Source organism: Cygnus olor (genome assembly GCF_009769625.2).
Source record: "Cygnus olor isolate bCygOlo1 chromosome W unlocalized genomic scaffold, bCygOlo1.pri.v2 SUPER_W1, whole genome shotgun sequence".
In the NCBI taxonomy this organism is placed as follows: Eukaryota; Metazoa; Chordata; class Aves; order Anseriformes; family Anatidae; genus Cygnus; species Cygnus olor.
This window is the reverse complement of record NW_024429070.1, coordinates 1,398,823-1,421,014: the sequence shown is the minus strand read 5'-3', so window position 1 is coordinate 1,421,014 and position 22,192 is coordinate 1,398,823. Positions and strand designations below refer to the sequence as shown.

At 36.7% G+C, this 22,192-nt stretch overlaps 1 protein-coding gene across 1 annotated transcript; it reads right to left on the bottom strand.

Moving 5' to 3' along the window:
- Positions 1-1,119: 1,119 nt before the first annotated feature.
- LOC121062901 (nipped-B-like protein) lies at positions 1,120-20,808 on the bottom strand. Its single transcript, XM_040543199.1, has 17 exons — positions 20,679-20,808; positions 19,131-19,229; positions 17,940-17,993; positions 15,452-15,560; positions 14,709-14,845; positions 11,852-11,992; positions 11,433-11,526; positions 11,168-11,322; positions 10,818-10,908; positions 8,030-8,203; positions 7,290-7,480; positions 6,543-6,650; positions 4,991-5,191; positions 4,445-4,591; positions 2,668-2,963; positions 2,167-2,341; positions 1,120-1,854 (listed from the first exon to the last, which is right to left on the bottom strand). Exons 1-17 carry the CDS (start codon positions 20,724-20,726, stop codon positions 1,624-1,626), a joined length of 2,451 nt encoding a protein of 816 aa, XP_040399133.1. The 5' UTR covers positions 20,727-20,808; the 3' UTR covers positions 1,120-1,623.
- Positions 20,809-22,192: the final 1,384 nt, after the last annotated feature.

Here is a 22,192-nt window from a genome sequence, read left to right as displayed (position 1 = left end):
GAATTGAAAACCACTAATATAGTAAATATTACATAAAAGACTGCAAAATAATATAAATGGATTTAAACAGATCTTTACAATAAGAAATTCAAATGGAAACAGACAAGTAACAAAGAGAAGTAAAAAAATTTATTGCAGTATTCATTCCACCAGATTTGCTGGGGATCCCTTTTCTTGTAGTATTTCAGGGTGACCTAATACATCAAAATCTACATTTACAAAAACTCCTCCTGCAGATAGGTCAGAGATACTGCATGCTCCCACCCACACACACACACCCCACTTTTTTTTTCCTTCAACAGAATAAATTATATATCCAGGAGATTCTGCCATTTTACAGCCTGGAAAAACAATGCTTTCCTGGAAACTGGGCTAAGCTAAAGAAAGCCATCCGCTGCTAGGTTAAACTTCAAGAACACTTTATTAAGAACATTAACAGACTAATTTCCAACATTCACTTATTTATTTTTTTAAACAGAAATTGTTTTTTTTTCAAGATATAAACATTTTTTTTTTGTTAAACTATAATACAGTGGGAGTAAAAATGAACTAAGTTTCTGCTGCACAACAGCGAAGGAAGCTCCCACAAAAATGTTTACCAAACATTTCCTGCTTTTTTTTTTTTTTCCTGTGTCCCAGGTCCCATTCTTACTCTTCATTTAACTGTTTGTTTGTTTCCAGAAAGTTGATATTTCAAGTTTTTGTGTAATTTCAATTCCTGCAAATTTGGCTGCATGTACAAATTCATTAGCTGGAAGTTCCATCCTTGGCAGCATACAGCGATCGCAAAGTCTGAACAACTTTATTAGTCAGCTTATTAGCACTCGTTAGAGCAATTTTTTTGTAAATAATGTCTGACTCTTTAATAGTGTCTACCCAAGGCACCAGTTTGCGGCCATCACGGCGCTTAGCCTCAGTCCAGGAGCCACTGTAGGAGCCTGCCATCCACTGAACACTGAAGCCATTGCTGGTTTTCTGTACTACTCTTGCAATTTGTGGTCGGTCTTTGTACTTTGGACAGCAAATAGCGATGACATCCATGACATCAACACTTTCATTCATCTGTGAAGCCAACTCCGCAGAGTCTGAATTTCGTTTTGACCTTCTCAATGACTAAAACATTGGGGGGGAAAAAAGACCAAGTGTTACACAAAAGAACTTTAGTGAAATTATTGCTTTTATTGTTTTTAATCCCTTGACGCCGGGAGTTGGGATTTCCCAGCACACATTCCATTGCCGGCAATGAGACGCACCGCGACCGCCAGCGCCAAGGGGTTAACATATCCTTGTAAAATCACATACTCTTAATTTGTACCCGTGTCTTTATCTCTTATTGATATATAAAATTATATATACACATGAATAATAAAGCTACATAAAAACTTGGCAACAATAAAAAGGATAACACACAGTACATTCCAAAGGAAAATTAATAACTTTTTATGCTGGATAAATCTCATTTTCTATTTTTTTTATTATTGTCTTTTCTGTTAAACTTTCTACAAAAGTTGTATAAATGGTTAAGTAGAGAATCTCTATCTACAAAATGCTTTCATGTGGATTACATTACTTGGTGTACATTTAATATAATAGACTGACATTTATAAGCACATAAAAATCATTTTACGTAATACGCTGCGAAATACGTTGACTCCTCCTCCGCCTCACCCCTGAAGTGCCTCCTCCTCTATCCTCCCCATCACTTTCATCATCCTCTGTCTCAGCTGCATTGTTTTTAGGGCTGCCTCCTCCAAGCAGTGAAGTAATTGCTTTGTTCCGAGCATTTGTGCTAGCTGACACCTCTCCATCTTCTTCCTCTTCATCAGGATCCAAATGTTCCATAAGGAGCTTAAACTATACATAAAAAAAAAAAAAAAGATTGGTCCACTCTGTGACTTTAAAAATAACCATTGATATGACACTACATTAAATTAAATCAAATGGAAAGGTAAAGAAACAGGGTAAAACATATGGCAGACAACTTCAAGCTTGAACAGCTCATGTGTTCCTGAAAGAAAGTTGTGAGTTATCAGAATATCACATAAGATTACCAGGAACATAACATTTTGAAATGTTTGTCCAATTCATTAGCATCTACTTTCAAGTTTGTACTGTGTTAGCCAGTTTAAAAGAGTTTTAGATTTTCTGCTGAGCAACTTTACTTACATCTAAGTACTGTTTTACTATACTTCTCTTCACTTCTTCAGTGATCTTAGAATTAGCCATATCACTCCGCAGAAAATCCAGAGTTTGTTTTGGATGGAAATGCACTCCTGTCTTCCTGTTTATCGCTTTATCATAAACTTTTGCAGATTCAGATGGAGAATATTTCTGAATTTTACTGTTTAAAGAAAACAAGAAAGAAGAGTTTTTAAGGAAATTCTAAAATAATTTCAAGGAAAAGCTTTTAAAATCTTCAGTATAAGCAGTCATACTTTCATCGTTTCATCTACAATAGACATCCTGATAATAAATTAATCATTGCTTTTTCTAAGACAAAGTTTCTGCTTCATTACATTCAACTTGTCACATTTACGATTTTTCTCTTACACAAATCTATTGCTTAAACAATTAGTTACAATAACTTTTTTTAAAAACTTCCAAACTTAATCCTTACAAAGAACCCACTAAATTACAAGATCGGGCTATTATCTAAGCAATCCTTACCTATCAGAGAATCCACAGAGGTTCTTTAAATGCTGTTTCAGCATCAAAAGTAATAATATGCCTTGGGACACATTTGCAAATTCAATTAAAGGAGCTGAATTTTCTGGTAAACATTTCATCACAGCATTTATATCATTTTCTTCATCAGAATCTGAATCAAAGTCTACTCGTTTCCGTAATCTCCGAGGCTTAGAAGCTTCCTCTTCACTTTCACTCTCACTACCACTGTTACTGTCACTCTCAGCCTCCTCGTCTGATGAAGGCTTTCTTTCCTTTTTTTTGTCTTTCACCATAGACTGTGACAGAGAGAAATTAACACATGTTCCAAAATTAGGGTAAAGTAGCATCATGTCTGTTTCTAGAAAATCTTTCCAAAATCATCATTGGCTGAAATCAGCAAGAATTCCCTGAACAATATAACAACAACAAATAATTCAGAACTCAATATTCAAAGATTAAAATTATTTATGGAAAAAAAAATGCTCAATTTACCCCCTGACCCTGACCCCCACCCCAAAATAACTGATCCAAAGACTACTCCCCCCCCGCCCCCCCCCCCCCAAGTGGGTACAACAGAAGTAAGTGAAGCAACAAGTACTCCACTGGCATGTTATTCTTAAAAAGTTTTTCTTTTAGCAGTGCCAGAAAAATGCATTAGAAGGCAGAATACAATAAATCGGGAAGAAAATTCCATTTATATGTCACCTGGATATAATTTTTGTACACTACATATATTTCCATAAGTACTTTGGTACAGACTAGTCCAAGCTCTTTTTAATCCTTGCCTCTGTTAAAACGTTATGATATTAATTACGCTGCTGAACAGAGAAACCCCAAGGGATCCTACCCAGTGCTACTAATAATCAGTTTTACTACTTCTAGAGCTACAGAATTTCACACTTGCATTATTACTGCACATACTATGATTTTTCATAACACAGAACTTAAGATGTCCCAGTCAGCATCTCATCCTTACTGTGCTGGGTGCTACACACTGGTGCCCAATCTGAAGAATCTGTCTTTTTCTAGCAGATTAAAAATCAACTTTGGTGGGGTGAGAACACAAAGCAGTGTACTTTCCAGGCATCAACTCTGACTTGTAATTAGTATCAGACTGGAAATTCTTGGAATGGGTTTGCTTCTTAACAGCTTGGACCTTTTATCGTTAAAGTTGTCCAGGAAATGAAGAAGTCTGAGAAATAGAGGCCTTTTTCTTACAGGGTTGTGTATTGCCGTAACAACAGATACTATACCATGACCGGGGTTCTTACATACCACCATATGAAATGAAATACCACACACTTTTCTTGCAGTAAACAATGTATTTAAAGTCTCTCAGGTGACACACATGCAACTACCATCAGCTACTTGAGAACAAAAAGAATTAAACAGCAAACTGGATTTTATTATTAAAACAACCACAATAAACCAATATTTCATGATGATTCCAGGTTCATGTACTTCCAGATGCATGCAATTTATTATTATTCAGAAATATTAGGAAATGATAGGTATTTAATATTGAGATCTCAAAATTTTTCTTTCTTTTTTAATAACGTAAGCAGAAATGTAAGGAAAGGTTTTTAATTAGCGTCTTCCAGATCCAGGCCAGAACAAAGAGGGTTATTTGTTTGTTTGTTTTTTAACTACTGGTTACAAAGTAATGCTGCTCATCCATATCATAATAATGGTACTGTACTCACTGAAAAATTGACCAAATTATAGAGAAGCTTATGTTGCCACCATAATAAATATAGTAAACTATAAAGGCACATACCTCTTTAAATGACTGTAGTAGGTTGCTACCAGAAACTGATAGTGTAATGTCTATATGATGCATTATAAACAGTGGCTCTTCCTGTGTTTGATAAGGAAAACATGCTAGATTGTCTGCTATGTACAAGAGCATATTCACCTCTGTTTTCTGGAAATTAAGAATAAATACAAAATTATAAGCGTACCTATAAATACATTGGATTTATACTCTTATCATATGTTCCTAACAGTCTAGAGCAAAAAAAACATAACAAATTTTATTTTAGATATCTTCCACCTGACTCTAAAGAACATACGTAAAATTTAGCCATAACTGAAGATACATTATTTTTGATCAATCCAAACTGGGTATATAGAAAGATATAGAATGATGCAAAAATAACAAATATTATATATGTAAATACCTCATATTACAAAGCAAAACAAAACACAATAGGGAAACAAAGTTATCAATATTTATGTCATAAAAATACATTGTGAAAGGAGAATTTAAGCTTGTACTGCTATATTTGAATTTCTTTTGAAGTGAAAGAAATGTGATGCTTACTGCAGTATCATCAAAGAGGTTGAGTAAAGAAATTAAAAATGCTCGTCTGTGTTGACGGTTTCCTCGAATCAGAGAGTATAGGTGTGAACACAATGCACTGGATGATTCATCGTGTCTAAAACCTCTTACAGGATCCTTTGGGCAGGTATTGATCGCCTGTTGCACCTGGTAAGACATCTTCATACCAGCCACTGCTTTCATCTGAAAAGTATTTATTTTTATTTAAACCATTGCTTTCAAGCAGTAAAACTGAAACACATAATATATTTTTTTGCAGTGGAAAATTAAACAAATGCCTGTTAACAGAAACTAACTTTTTTTTTAGCTTATTTCCTTTTAAGTGGCTGCTCATCTGAAGTTGAACTTTCAAACATGCACTGCAGTGATACTACCTCTTGAGTTGGCAAACATTAAAACAGAATTTGTGGCAGAGATCAAAATGTCTTGTGAACTGCTTTCACCATTCATTCTATGTTAGAAACATATACAGCTAATCTATTTACCAACTGCAACCAGGTATTTCAACTTAAACTACTTTCAAGAATACTGAAATGTTCATACATGAACAGAATATTTTACCAAATGTGTATGCTTATGTCAGCTATAGTGAAACCAATACTGAGTCCATATTAGTGCAAAATAACCAACAAAAAATGAGATTTTTATTTTTTTATTTTTTGCAGATATCCTAGAATTTCCAGCTGATTTTACTTACTTCACGGCTGCTGTTGAAATTTCAGAACAGAATGAATCCTTACCTAGGCTGCATATCCAACTCTCCTCATACCACCTCTGCTTTTGTTCAGTATAGTTATCTCCTCACGTATACATTGATTTAAATCAGAGCTGCCTACAGAGCAAATCTCCTCTGACAGCCTTTACCTATTGCATTAGGTATATTTGGATACCATGAACAGTACAATGCTCCAATTTCAGTGGAATACAAAGCAAATTTGGGAACTTCCATAATGTAGTACACATGTTGAACCAAGAATGGGATCTTCTGTGATAAGGTAAAGGTTCTGCAGTGCCGTTTCAGATCTTAAACAGAACTAATAGCACTATGCCACAACTCCACAAGTCCTCACTTAGCCCTCAGATTTTCCTTTAGCAAGATCCCCCAGTTCTAAACAACTTCCTATGCTCCTTCAGCTCAGATTACAATTCATAAAGCCTCAATACCCTAGAATCCTATTTTGAACAATGTGTTCTTTTCCCTAGTCTACTGATATAGGTAAGTTGTTGCTAAACATTACGAAACACCTGTCCTTATCTCTTATCAAATAAATGCTCGTGTACTATTCACTGTGCAAAACATTGTGAGTTATAAATTAAAGACAATTTTAGACTGGAAGAGATGCTTCAAATTATTACATCCTATTGCATTCTTTCTATTTCTAACAACAGAAATCTCTGATCGGGGAAAGAGTCAGGATCTTCTTTACAACTGCTTATAGTTAATTTGTTACTATTTTTCTGCAGCTGAGGCATATTCAAGTGTTAAACTATCAGCAAACAGTATTCTGTAAAATTTTAATTTAGAATTACTTACATGAATGAACCCAGCATATTTTTTGTCTATTTCCACCAACTGCTGGTCAGCTTTGTTTCTCATAGAGGGCTCTGGATCTGTGCCCATAGCAATTAAGTATGGCACGCACTTGAAAAAAAAATGAAATAATTATTCAGAGTCATTGTACCACCTCTTTCTCACTCTATCTTTGTTCTTCCATTGTTCTTCCAGTCAGAACACTGTTGTTCTTGTATTCTGACTACTGCAGGAACTAGAATAGGAAACTCTATGCAACTTAACCACCTGACTACTTTTTGCAAGCACATAGTACAATATACAAGAAAGACCAGCATTACAAATAATGATAGAAGTTGTGCAAGGTTTCAGGTAGCATTCCTATTTCTCTCAAACTCGAAAGTCAATTTACAGTACAAAAAATGTCATTTAAAAAAAAAAAAAAAACAAGCACACAACTTATAACTGAACATGAATGATGGGTGCAGCATTAAAAATAATTATAAAAATATTATGTAAGCAAAGAATAATGGAGATGATGACTGAAGACAGTTCTGACATTGGCTCTGGAATTTCATAGTGTTTGGAGGATATAGGGATTGAGGTGGAGGCAAGCTAACACAGTTTCCAGTATAAAGAATCAAAGGAAGGAAAAGGCCTGGCATACACCTGAAACTTATAACAGAAAAGTAATACTATCCAATGTCCCCCCCAAAATACTATCCCCCCCCCCCCCCCAAAAAAAAAAAAAAAAAAAAAAGCCTACCATACCTGAACAGGATGGATGAGACCCTGGTTTAATGTCAGTGCAATGACGTTTAGAGCAAAGTGGCGTACACTGGACTGGGTATGAAAGAAAGCCTCAAGGACCTGTTTGAGATATAGTTGCATGATGGAACTACTCATCCCTGAGGAAATATCACCCATTTCCTTCAGGTCTTCCTGTTTTGCTACTTTTTTCCCTGTAAAAAGGACAAAAACAATAACACTCACCACAGTATAATCATTTACTTCGCCATTAGTTGATGCATACTGATCTTTAAGCTTTACAATATATACACATTTCAGCTGTCTTAGAATGTGTTTATGATCTCATGAAATGCAGAACAATCTGATGGTAAACATTCTTCAAGAAAACTAGAGACATGACCTTAATTATACTCTTGTTCCTTAAAAAAGTTTTTAATCTAAATTTTTTCTTATTATTTCTTATTTTGCATCTGCAAATTAACCTTAGAGAAGATTTTGATGAAAAGCATTACTACCATCATTACAGCAATTATGTATTCTGGATTGCTTCCAGAATTTATACATCTTGAAAGTTAATAGTAACCTACACTTCTCAATACACCTATGCACATAATGGTTTTTGAAAATTCTCCTAGGATACTTTGTGTACAGTATTATTGATAGATAACAATCTTAAGTGATTCGGTTCACATATATAATAACTGTATGAAAAAAAGTTAGATTTTGAATGCCTCATTAGCACAGAAGAATTTAACACTTACACTCTCTGTCTGCCTGCTGCATACGTGTATCCTCCTCTTGCAAGTAGGTCTGAAGGTTTTTTAACACCTGGATTTTTAAGTTTACTGAACAGTTCTTATCTGAAAGAATGCTGTTGTACAGAGTCTTTACTTCCTGTTCGAACATTAAGCTTGGATGCTGTATAAATGCAAATCCTAAGGGGGAGGGGGGGGGGGGAAGAGGAAATATTCCACATTATCATCTAGAAATTATATTTCTATTTTTAAGTCTTGTTTCAAAATACAGGTATGAAATTTATCCCCTCCCAATTCCTACAACAGCATAGCTTTTTCTAATCCAAACAGTATTGCTTTTTCATATGGACACCATCCAAAACTTATAAGGAGTTCTATCAGCCATGAAAGCAATACTCTTGATAAAGACAGGGTGCTGATCTAGGGAAGCTGCAGTAAGAAGAGTCATACAGGTCTGGAAGCACATCCAGTGTAGTGGTCAGTATCTGAATAATTAGGAGCTCTCCAAGGAACCATCAAGGAACAAAAATCAAAATGTTATATCCTCGACTTGCCTCGACTCAACAACCCCAGGTCCCTCAGAAGCTCCTCATAGGACTTGTGTTCCAGGCCCTTCACCGGCTACATAGCCCTTCTCTGGACAGACATGTTCCAGGGCCTCAATGTCCTTCTTCTACTGAGGGGCCCAAAACTGAACACAGGACTCGAGGTAAGGCCTCACCAGAGCAGAGTACAGGGAGATGGTCACCTCCCTGGTCCTGCTGGCTACACTATTCCTGATACAAGCCAGGATGCCGTTGGCCTTCTTGGTCACCTGGGCACACTGCCGGCTCATGTTCAGGCGAGCATCAATCAGCACCCCCAGATCCCTTTCCTCTGCACAGCTTTCCAGCCACTCTGCCCCAAGCTTGTAGCGCTGCATGGGGTTGTTGTGGCCAAAGTGCAGGACCCGGCACTTAGCCATGTTGAACCTCATCCCATTGGCCTCTGCCCATTGACCCAACCTGTCCAGGTCCCTCTGCAGGGCCTTCCTACCCTCCGACAGATAGACACTTCCCCTCAACTTGGTGTCGTCTGCAAACTTGCTGAGGGTGCACTCAATTCCCTCATCCAAGTCATCAATAAAGATATTAAAGAGGATGGGCCCCAACACCGACCCCTGGGGAACACCACTGGTGACCAGTCACCAGCTGGATTTCACTCTGTTCACTGCTACTCTCAGGGCCCTTACCGAAAGGACACACAAATAATTACTGATAGGAAAATACGCATTCTTCATGCAACACCTTTATTTTGCATAAACATGGAAATAGCTTGCTAGTTCTTTTCACCTTATTGCTTCATACAAATGTTGAATGATTTGACAACTTGGCTCAATTACCAGCCTGTAAGGTAGAATTTTGCCCTGTCTACCACATGTCCACACATACAACAGCTAACCCCAAAATAGAACCAGTATGTAGATGAGATCAATATATCACTTAAAACAGTTTTCTGAGGTTTAATTAAAATAAAGACCGAGGTGCTTACAGGCAGAGGAAGAAAAATCTGAAAAAAAAACTACTGATAGGCACCCCCACCTTCTCCCCTTCCCCCAAACTGATCAGAGTTCAGTCTCTAAGTTAGCAACATTGTTGGCTAATGCAATATTGTAAACGTCCATGAGTAAAGTAATTATGTCTATGGTTAGCATGGTAGCCCATGTCCCACGTGCAATATCCTGTACAGGACAATTAAATTTGACTAAACTACAGGAAGTGTTGTGCACCTTGATGCAATGCCTAGAAAAACTCCAGTTAGTCCAGAACACCATGGCATTGCTCCTGCAAATGAGACAACTCTAAAGCCATTAATTCTGCTCAGCTATCTGAAATGGATTCTCACAGAATTTCAAATCAAGATTAAGTCTTGGTTCTTATCCTCAGAGCCCTTACTAGTCATCTAAAAAGCCACCAAAACAGCAGCATAAGAAGGCAAATTATTGTCCATAGTTAAACTATAGCTTACAGTTAAATTATAGCATGCTCACACACGAGAGAACTTTCTTTAGAGCAAGCCATAACTATGAACTGAACTCTTCCAGAAACCAAGGCCTATCTGCCCAAACAAGGTTCTCTCACAAGTACAGATTCTGTCCTTGAGCAGAAGACAAATGTGATACAAATCACTCAATGGCAGTTCATGCATTACTGCAAGTCACTGAGATACCACACTAATGGCTTCAGATAACAAATCTATTTAAAATTGAAATACAGTCAAAATCCTAAAAAAAACAGTGATATTTAGGCTATGTCATCATCTCAATGTCTAGTGAAATCTCACAGAACAACCCCCAGTTGTTACAAACTGCCATAATTCCCTTAATTCCTGCAGAAGATCTGGCCCTTCACTTAGAATGCTCAAGATTTTTCCAGCCCTTTTTCTAGTTATTCTTTAACCATGCCTTCAGGACTGAAAAAGAAAAAAACAAAAACAAAACAAAACAAAACAAAAAAAAAAAAAACCACAAGATTTGGAGCTAAAAAATACTTGCATCTCCATTACTTTTGAAATCCACTGCTTTTTAAAACTTGGACACGCATCGAAAAGGCATTCGCTGTCAAAAGCATCCACTCTACTGCAGAAGTATACAATTAGCATCCCTTTGACTTCATTTCTCTAGCAATTTCTCAAATAAAACATGTAGTGAAGTTTGATTTTAAATAAACTCCCTGCCACTACATAAATACATAAATTCCTGCTAGAATGCATAGATGTTTACTATAGCAGAATAAAAATTATTAATATTTCTTACCCAGGCCAATAATGGCTTTTGTCTGTACTTCTTCATCTGAATGCTTTGTAAAATACATCAGCAGTTCAAGTACTTTATCCTTAATGTTAACCTGAGTAAATTACAACAAAAATAACAACTGTTTGAGGATGAAACAGATGCTTTTAATCTCTTATGAAAACCATAAATATCAAAAAGAAAAGAGAAACACAATCTTACTACATGGCCTTTGCACATATTTACAGACCAAAAAGCATCCTTCTATGCATTATGAAAAAACAGCATTGAGCAACTAGGAATACTGTGCTTTCAAATAAAAGTGGAACATTCAATATACATAAGACTTGGAGAGTAAATACAAATTATTTTACCTTACTGTTGCCCTTAAAATCTTCCTGATCAAAATCAAAATGCCGACATAGAGCTCCAACAGTGAAAAGTGATCTAAGGAGTGCTGGTTTATTGGCAGTAAGTATTGTACTGTTGGGGTCTTCTTGGTGTTGACTTTTTAATTTTGAAAGCGCACCTACAGTAAGATAAAATTTTTAATGACAGTATTTAAACATGGTGCATCCCTAAGACTTGTAGCCAAAACTGAAAAGTGAAACTTACACGTTGTGCCTTGACTTTACTTACCATAGTATCTATTAAAACAGGCCCACACAAATTTATAGTTCTGAGTGACTTTATTCACAATAGCGCCAAGACAGCTCACACAATGCTGAACAACCTAGGAGCAAGAGAGAACAAATGAATTACATACTTAGAAATTAAAATCGAGATTTTTGTGGAGATATGTAGAACTAAAACAAACACTCTAGCAGTCTATCTCCTAGACTGCTTTGAAAACCTGCCCAAAGTCATAATCATTAAAATACAGCAACAACACATACAAACTCCAGTAAACCAAGAACATTGTTTTTTTTCATGGCTCATCGGTCCTATGACCAGCATAAGCAACTTCATAATGAAGATAGACTTCCATTAAATCAAAACAATGCATTTCACAACATAAAATTGAATCAACAACTGAATATTAGCAATTAAAATCTTACCGTCATGCCGTATTTGATGATGAGTTTCATGAGGTCTTCCTCAATAGTGGCAAGGAAGGTCTCACTTGGGTGCTCCATTAGTGGCACTACAAGCTCTAAGATTTTTGCAACATTGCAGATCACCATGAAATCATTCTGGGTCTGAAACAACAGTGTTTACAGCATTTAACATTTCTGTATATGTTACCTATAAACTGTCTATAACTGTTATTAATATGCACTGATATTCACAAAATCCCAGCTCTTATGTAAGATATCACTGAGGTATTTAGTAAAGTTTTAGAATGCTATTCATATAGTTTACATATGATATTAAATTACTTATTATTATGAAAGCTAGTTCTTGTTTTTTATGGAACTTCCAGAAATAAAAAATCTGTAGAAGCAGAATTTCACCTTTCATCAAGGCTATGTGCACACCTGAAAACTTTTGATCCTGATAATTTTATTATATATATATATATTTAAAGAGTCCTACAACAAATCTACAGAATGCTTCTTGATGCACACTAGAGAACACACAACACCTGGCAACAGGTATCAGCAACAAATGAAGTTGTGCTATGGCTGAATGTGGCTTAAACAAAATAGACAATAATGTGCACTAATATGGAAATTACAATTAAAACAATTACTAGTTTGCATAATTATGAATTTATATATATTGTGAGAAATCTATAGAAAACATTTCTTATATTTAAATACATACATCCTGATACAAATGGACTTTTTTTGACAAATCAGGCTCACTGATCACGATAGGATAATTCCCATATGCTACGCTCAAGCTATTTAACATATTCAAGTTGACAGTGGTGAATTTATTCTACAATTCATCTCAACCTGTGTAACAAAAGCGATGTAAGCCACTAAAGAGATGTTGCAGCAAGTAAATAATCAGATACCCCTTTCCTATACGGTTAGTCAGGAAACAGCTCTAAAAAAAAATCTGCTGGAGATGTGCCTGGAGAGTGCTCCAGGACCGAACCCAGAAAATCATAGAATATCCCGAGTTGGAAGGGACCCATAAGGATCATCGAGTCCAACTCCTGGCTCCACACAGGTCTACCCAAAAATTCAGACCATATGACTGAGAGCACAGTCCAAATGCTTCTTAAATTCAGACAGGCTTGGTGCCGTGACTATGTCCCTGGGGAGCCTGTTCCAGTGCAAAACCCTCTCAGCGAAGAACCTCTTCCTGATATCCAACCTGAACCTCCCCTGTCGCAGCTTGACACCATTCCCTCGGGTCCTATCACTGGTGATTAAGGAGAATAGGTCAGCGTCTGCCCCTCCACTCCCCCTCGCAAGGAAGTTGTAGACTGCGATGAGGTCTCCCCTCAGCCTCCCCTTCTCCAGGCTGAACAGGCCAAGTGACCTCAGCTGCTCCTCATACATCTTCCCCTCTTTTCATCCTAAACCAAAACATAGCACCCTACTAGGTACTAGGAGGAAAATTAACTCTATTCTAGCTGAAACCAGGACACCGTGCTTGATGCACCCCAGGATACGGTTGGCCCTCCTGGCTGCCAGGGCACACTGCTGGCTCATATTCAGCTTGCTGTCAACCACAACCCCCAGATCCCTCTCTGCGGGGCTGCTCTCCAGCGTCTCGTCGCCCAGTCTGTACGTATACCCAGGGTTGCCCCATCCCAGGTGCAGGACCCGGCACTTGCTCTTGTTAAACTTCATGCGGTTGGTGATCGCCCAGCTCTCCAATCTGTCCAGATCTCTCTGCAAGGCCTTTCCACCCTCATCCGAGTCCACAACTCCTCCAAGTTTGGTGTCGTCGGCAAATTTGCTCAAAACACCTTCAAGTCCTACATCCAAATTGTTTATAAAAACATTGAAGAGGACTGGCCCTAAAATGGAGCCTTGGGAGACCCCACTAGTGACTGGCCACCAGCCAGATGTGGCCCCAGTTACCACAACCCTTTGAGCCCTGCCCGTCAGCAAATTGCTCACCCATCGTATGATGTTTTTGTTTAGCTGCATGCTGGACATTTTATCCAGTAGGATCCTATGGGAAACTGTGTCAAAATGCTAGGATATACCTACAAGCTCACCTGATAACAAGTACTCTGAAACCTGTCCTTCCCAGGGCGGGTGACCTAATTCAATAGAGTGCTGCCACCCACTCAGTCATGCTCTTTTTTTAGCCATGGCTGCATGATCTGCTTTGCTCCTTCTGCCAGATAAAGGATTTATCACAACCTTCACTGAGACAACTGTGCTACTCAAAGTAACAAAAAGCTCCACAATGTTTCAGAGGAGGGGGAGGCACTTTACTGGAGCGCGTGGTTTAGCATTATAGCTCTCTACTGTTTTTGAGAGGTAAACTGTCTTCTGGGGGGCACAAAACACCTGCATAAGTGGAAGCTAGGGAAGGCAGAAGTGAGGTGCTGAAGAGGACAGAGCAGGACATTTTCCTTCTGATACATTTACTATACATGAAATCATCCTGTCTCATGGAACCATACATTTAGTCTTAATATTCATAACTTAAGTCTTACCTACTTTTAAGAATGTGACTGCAAAACAAAAAAATTTAAGGAATGATTTTGTAACAGGTGAAAAAGTGGTTTTCAATCCTCAAGGGAAAGAGGCAGTAGAGGTTTCAGTTTCATTTGGCTGTAAAACGTGGAGGTAGATGATGAGGAACAGCATCTTAGAAGCTACAGAGATCATACTAGAGGACCTAGTATCTTTAGAAGATATGATGTTCATGAAATAGAAACACAATTTTATTTCTCTTTTCCTACCTTCAATTTCATTAAGCATGCAAGACAGCCATTTATTTCTATGCTTAATTATCTTGGGGAAAAACAAGGCTAATATTCTTATTTTCTCTACTTACACTACATTTAGTGGTGAGGTATGGCTGCATGGTCATGGCATGTTTGACCATTAGCTGGGGCCTGATTTTGCTGAATAAGTACAAAGTGGTTATGCAAGCAACCAAGCGACCAGAATTCACGCCTTTGTTGTCGCAATCTGCAAAAATTAGAAAATACACAAAAGATATTAGATCTAAGCATTGTTTGATCAATTAAAAACATATGGCCTAAGTATCATATGAATATCTTTCATGACATATCTTTCAAGATCAGTACAGAATATTCTTGTATATTCTTATTAGATAAGAGCATTAGAGATGAGAACATAATGTATTATCATTTGTATAGGATCACAAAATATGTGAAATAAGAAGCAGAGATGCTTCAAAGACATTAGTATTTTTTAAAATATTTTCTGTATACAGAACATTGGCCCAGCCAATGATTCCTATTACAACTGTGGAACATATTAAGGCAAATAAAGCATTTCATATTTGTTTTGGTTTTAGTGATCTAAAAGTTTTAACAAATTATTTTAAAAGTAGTTCTGTTATTGTGGTTAACTAAAGAAAACTTAGGGAAGCTTTATTATGATGCAGTGCTCAAAAGTTCATAATGAACTGAAATGCAATAATTCACTATCACTAGTTTTGTGATAGGAATTCTGTAACAGTAACTTTTCATGATAGTAATTTTAACAACCACTGTTAAACTGTTATAAAAATTCAAAGCAATTTAGCTACTGGATTCTAAATAGTATTACCTGATAAAGATTCCTCGTATTTAATGATGTGCTCAACCAAATTGTCAACAAGTTGAGTACAGGCTTTCTTCACAGGTTTATATGAGGCATCCTCTTCTGACTTCAACAGCTATAGCAGATGAAAGAGAAAACAATTTAGTAGTAAGGGTGCATTGGTGCATTAATTTACACTGGATACATACTGGTTTTATAATAATTACTACAGGTACACAAGGATTTTGCATTACAAAAGAATCTCTATTTTCTCCATAAAAGCTTCACTGTGAAGAAAAAATTAAAGGAAGTTAAAAAAAATCAAAATGCTAGAGAATTAAAGAAAAATTAACTGCAACAAAAGAACAGAAGACAGCAGTTCTACTGATTTTTGCACTGGGATGAAAGTTAACTTTGTGCTTCATGAAATTATGAGGAAAACAATAATCTAGAAATACTTGCTACCAGTAAGTAATAGAAGGCTTTTAAAAATGCTTAAGAAAAAAGTGCAAAGGCAAAAAGAATGTTTTTGACATCATGCAAAAGAAAAAAATCAAACTAAGATGAAACATTTTTAGGAACATTGTAATCAGTTTGAGCCTTCTTTTGTATGAAAAAAAATTGGGGACTGAAATTACGTCCCTGAAGATGCTTTAATATCTAACAAGAATTGAAGTCATACTGTAGCCTTCTCTTCAGTGCAGGCATTAATCATAGAACCACAGAATGGCTTGGGATGGAAGGGACCTTAAAGATCATCTAGTTCCAACCCACCCTGCCAGGGGCAGGGATGCCACCCGCTAGATCAGGTTGCCCAGAGCCTCATCCAACCTGGTCTTGAACCTTTGCAGGGATGGGGCATCCACAACTTCTCTGGGCAACCTGTTCCAGTGCCTCACCACCCTCTGAGTGAAGAATTTCCTCCTAACCTCTAATCTAAATCTCCCTTCTTTTAGTTTAAAACCATTCCCCCTTGTCATTCATTATCTGCCCCGTTATCCCCCATTTTCTGCCCAAGCAAAAAGTTGTTCTCCATCTTTTATATAAGCCCCCTTTAAGTACTGAATCAATTGAATCGAGGGACAATCCCCTCCCTCGACCTGCTGGCCACTCCTCTTTTGATGCAGCCCAGGATGCAGTTGGCCTTCTGGGCTGCAGGCGCGCACTGCCGGCTCATGTCAAGCTTTCCGTCCACCAGAACCCCCGAGTCTTTCTCTGCAGGGCTGCTCTCAATGAGTTCTTCTCCCAGTCTGTGCTCCTGTCTGGGATTGCCCCAACCCAGGTGCAGCACCTTGCACTTGGCCTTGTTGATCCTCATTAGGTTCACGTGGGCCCACTTCTCAAGCTTGTCCAGGTCCCTTTGGATGGCATCCCTTCTTTCTCTTGTATCAGCTGCACCACTCAGCTTGGTGTCATCTGCAACCTTGCTGAGGGTCACTACATCCCACTGTCCATGCCGTTGATAAAGATATTAAACAGTACCGATCCCAAGACAGACCCCTGAGGTACAACACTTGTCACCGGCCTCCACTTGGACATAGAGCCATTGACCACCACTCTCTGGGTGTGACCTTCAAGCCAATTCCTTATACACCGAACGGTCTACCCTTCAAATCCATCCCTCTCCAATTTGGAGATCAGGATGTCATGTGGGACCGTGTCAAAGGCCTTACAGAAGTCCAGGTAGATGACATCGCTCGGTCTTCCCTTGTCAACTGATGCAGTCACTCCATCATAGAAGGTCACCAGATTGGTCAGGCACGATTTGCCCATGGTGAAGCCTTGCTGGCATTAAGGGGCATGCTAGTTTATTTGGCTACCTATTTTCATAACACTCCAGGGTAAAGTAAATTTTTTTGAGACCTCTAATTCCCCCATTCCTGCTTTTGTTAATTTTGCTTGAAAATTAACTGGTGCATAGAAGATGTAGAGGAGAAAGTTAACACAGGCTAACAGATATAAACAAAGAAAGCTCATTTCTTAGAAAAAACAATGAAAGTAAAATATGTAGAAGTAAGCAATACTCTAAACATTCACTCTTTTTATGAACTGTGTAACTAATATATTAGATATTATTAGAATATATACTTATCTGCCACTGAAAAAATAAATCTACATTGTACCAGATGTTCATTTCAAAATTAAGAACATGAAGTCCACAGATAAGGTAATGTCATTAATTGCTGAGGACACCATTAAATTAAAAACAAAAAACAAACAAACAAACAAACAAACTCTGCCCAAAATACAAACCAAAGTGTGAAGTATTTTTAAAACAGATCATATAGAAATACAGAAACTAATGTCAGAGACAAAGAAAATCACAGCAATAAAGATTAAAAACAAACAAACAAACAAAAGAAACAACCCAAAGTCATGTGTTTAAAAGGGCATTAATTGAATTTGTCTACTGAATGGATTGCTCTTGTAGTCCCCCTCCAATGTATTTTAGCATCAAAAGAAATGTTAATATTCTTATGACAACTGTGCCATACATTCAAAATTCATTGCTTACATTTTGAAGAAGCTGTTCAAACCAATCATACCCTGTATCTCTACAAGCTGCAACCTAAAAGCAGTATTGAGAATAAACTGGTTAAAAAAGGAACCTGAAGAAATATTACTTCAATACATATATTATCTTTAAAGAACAGTAAACATGCATAGACACTGTTTTTTTGTTTTGTTTTGTTTTGTTTTTATGCATTCAGTACAATGATTTTGTATCTTTGGAGATTAGAAACCATTTTCTGCATTTGAAAAAACTTCTCATCAGGTTTTGTAGAATGACATTTTGTACAGATTAAAGCATAAATACAAGCCTGACATATCAAAAATGAACACGTGTGTGCGCGTATATGTGCACATACACACTTTTAATATAAACAAACCAATCTTTAACTCTCATTATACCTCAAGAACAGCTCACAAGTGCTCTAAAGTAGAATTAGTAGGAGAACTGAGTTAAGCTGAAGTCAGATTGCTTAACTTTCCAGTCTGGAAAAACGCATACTACACTATCATTTAGTAAAAATATTGAAAAGCAGGATAGAGTTTAAACACAGTTTAAAGTAGTGAAATGAGTACTTATTTGATCTTTATACCTTTGTTAAACTGATATGAAAACACCTCAGCACAGAGATTTTGCACAACACATTATCACTACAGAAGTATAAGCATTTTATTTGAAACAGATTTTTGAGACATGCTGTTTAATTCACTGCTCCTAGAAAGTATATGCAATTCTGCAGATATTAGTTTACTCTAGCTGACCCTGTATTTGTTAAAAAAGCTTATTAATCTTTCAAAATAAACATTATCAATTGTTTGAGGAAAATTTTCTTTTAAGAGACAATTTCTTAGCTAGGCTTAACTATATGCTGCTACTAGTATTTGCTGGAAAATGTTATACGTAATAGAAATTTGTTCTGTTAACTGAACAAGCGTTTTATACAACTTGAATATAATATGGTCCCAGTTATCATTGCCAGCATATTAGTGAGCATTTAAAGTTTCCTAAAGCTTGTTCCATCGGATGAATAATTCTATCATATATTCAGTGTCAGGAGATACATAAAGAAAACTATCTGATAAGTAAGATACTTGTATATTTTTTGCTTTCTAAAAGACTACAGACAATATTTCAAAGATACTAAAAACATAATCAAGTTTTGCGTGCAACCTCATTCAAATTTGTATAACATACCACATCAGTGATGTTTAAAATTTTTCTGGTCATTGCTTCTTTGTCATGGTGTGGAGTTGGAGTAAACCAGAGCTTCTGGAATGTCTCATTTACTAATTTCTGAAGGGAAAAAAAAAAGTATTAGCAGAAATAAATAAGCTTATCTTGGCACATAGGTATTATCTCTAATATACCCATACAATAGATTTGTTGATGATATGTGCCTTTTCATGAGGAATTATTAAAACTAAGTGAGATCGTTGTAGAGAATGTTATCTGAGAGACCCAGGTATACTATTACAGGAGTTATACTGGCCTCTAAACAAGTAAAGTACCAAATGATCACTGGGAACTGATGCTACAGAAAATTGAGTTAAAACTTTCCTGCACTAATTTGCATTCCTCAGGAAAACGTAGTACCCTGAGAAAATAACAACTGAACACGATATTATGATTTCTATAGCAGAACTAGCAGCAGTGGTAGATTACTTTGGAGTTTTCAGAACAACTGTGACAAGGAGAGAACCCCAAGTCTCTCTAGCCAAACTTAGGAAGTAGGCTCCCTTCCAGTATTTTTGGATGGTGGAAAATATGGAACAGAATGAAAGTGAACTATATTATTCCTGCATTACTTATAAAGCATACAGATATAAGAATTTCTCCTCAACTACAGAAACATTGAAAATACATTGTAGACACTGCCTGAGGTTGTTGGAAAGGCAAGGGAAAGAAGGAGAGAGAACAAGGTCATTCTCCCTGCACAGCAGCACCTTGGATCCAACTTTCAGCACCTCGGATCCTACATCTCGATTAACAGTCTTCTCTGAAAGCCACTTGGCATTAATGTGTCTCGAGTGGTAAAAATATATGCTGAAACTTTAAAATTGCATATTTCATATCCCACTGGAAGTGTGATGCAAAATTATTACATGGGGAATGCTTAATTACCCAGATATTTTAAAATTATTTTGCTGAATCAAACAAAAACATCAGTGTCAGGTTTATGATTTATCATATAATCTTAATTTTGTGTCATTCTGCATACCCATTGCACAAAGAGTAGAATATGGTCACATAAGTAACATTTCAGGGGGAATAAGTGATTCATTAAACATTCAGAATTAATGCAAAAGAAGCACACAAATATTTCATAATGTTTTATATGCAGAACATACATATCTGGCATATACTAATGTCAAGAACTTAATTTTGACCTAAAGCTTATTTTGTTTGCAGAAAGGATTTTTATATGCCAATTTTACTTGTTAGAAAAGAGAATACCCAGAGACAATACTTACAAGCAGAAAAAAAATCCAGAAAACATACATATTTTTTAAAATCTTTTGATTGCCAGCAAAAAAATAATGAAGAAAACAAGAGAAAGAAAAACAAGTCAGCAATGTAGGAAGTCAAGATATTTGCTCTCTCAAAAAATTAAAAGTAAATAAAAATAATAAATCTTACAATGAAGCAATGAAATAGTGGTGTGTGTGTTTGGGGTTTTTTTGGTCAAAATATAGAAACACTAAAACAATGATAATTAAAATCCTGACAAATGTTTTATTCTACCTTAATGCCTTCTTCATCATTGACTCTCCGAATCATTTTCACACACATCTCTGTAATTTTGGGAAATGTTGGTTGTTCAATGCAGATATCCCTAAGTATCTTTATGACTCTTTTTCTGACACTGATACCAGTATCCTGTGAGAAGAAAAGTATTACACTCTTGAAAACAAATCCAACATATGAATTAATTTGTGTTATATGAACTAATATTTGAAGATGAACCAAGCTGACTTGCAAAACGTATTTAGAAAAGGCAGCTAAAATATTCTAGATTGCAAGGGCAGCATAACTTGTGCCACTTAACTGCAACAGTTCTAAAGGCCTGGCTGAGCACCCAGAATGCTGAAAATGCTTCCTCCGCTTATACCCTCTGATTTAAGAGCTCATGATGCTGCTAATGTGTAATTCCACTTCAAGAGCTTACAAGTTAGAAGTAATGATGCTTTAACTACTTTGTTGGAACACACAAGACCCTTTGCAGATCTGGACAGTAATACTTCAAGCCTTTGGACAAAGCTTATGGATAAGCCCTATGTAGCAAGTCTTTTCCATTTTCCTAGGCTTCATCTAAGGAGACGGATGAGGAGTTTCACTTCATCTGATCTTATTCAAAACCCGTTTAATCTGAATGGCAGGATGAATTATTTTATGCATGCTTATAAGCATATGAAGCTACCTATCTCTAAAGCCCTTCACAAACACGTTTTATCATGTAACAATAGCAAATGAGTAGTATTTGACTAAAAAGCTGCCTGACATGGATCCTAAAAGATAGTGTTATCTTATAGTTAAATTAAAATTGTATTTTATCTAAATATCCAGACAAAAAAAAATACTTTTTGTACAAAAAACAACAGAAAACCTTTTAAAACGCTAAAACATAGCACAGAAAAACAAAGTAGTTTTCTCTTCTTTTGGACTACAATTAGCAACTTCAGATTACTGTGTTGTAGATCTTTCTTCATCGTCCCACACTACTGAACTGCCTTCAGAGATCCGTATCTCAAACTTCAAACATGTGGAATAATTCCTCGTTTCACCTAATTTGTGCCTTAACAATGGAATCAAAAGGAACATAATCCTGGTTCTACTGCAGTACAACTTTCTGATGTAAAAAAGACTCCACTGGAAACAAGTGATGCATTTTACAGGGTTGGTCTTACAAGGATGATGCTCCTTATTTAAAGCAATAAAATACAATTTACTCTTGGAGTGATAATTCCATATTATTAAACATATAAACTCTGTTGAAAACAAGTTTCCCAATTGTGAGAAACACTCCGGAGCCAATAACATAGGCTCAGGCGAGGATCTCAGTGAAGTAGTAATTTATTCGCGATTGCAATGGCGGGCGTCCAACAAGCAGGAGCGCACCTACTGGTTCCAAAACACAGTTTATATACTTTTTGATGACAGGACCCTCCCCTGTTTCCCCACTGAGTGGGTAATCCAGGTTCACAATCTATCTGATGCTTCACAGACAATGCATGGCCTTCAGTTGCCCGCCTGTTAAA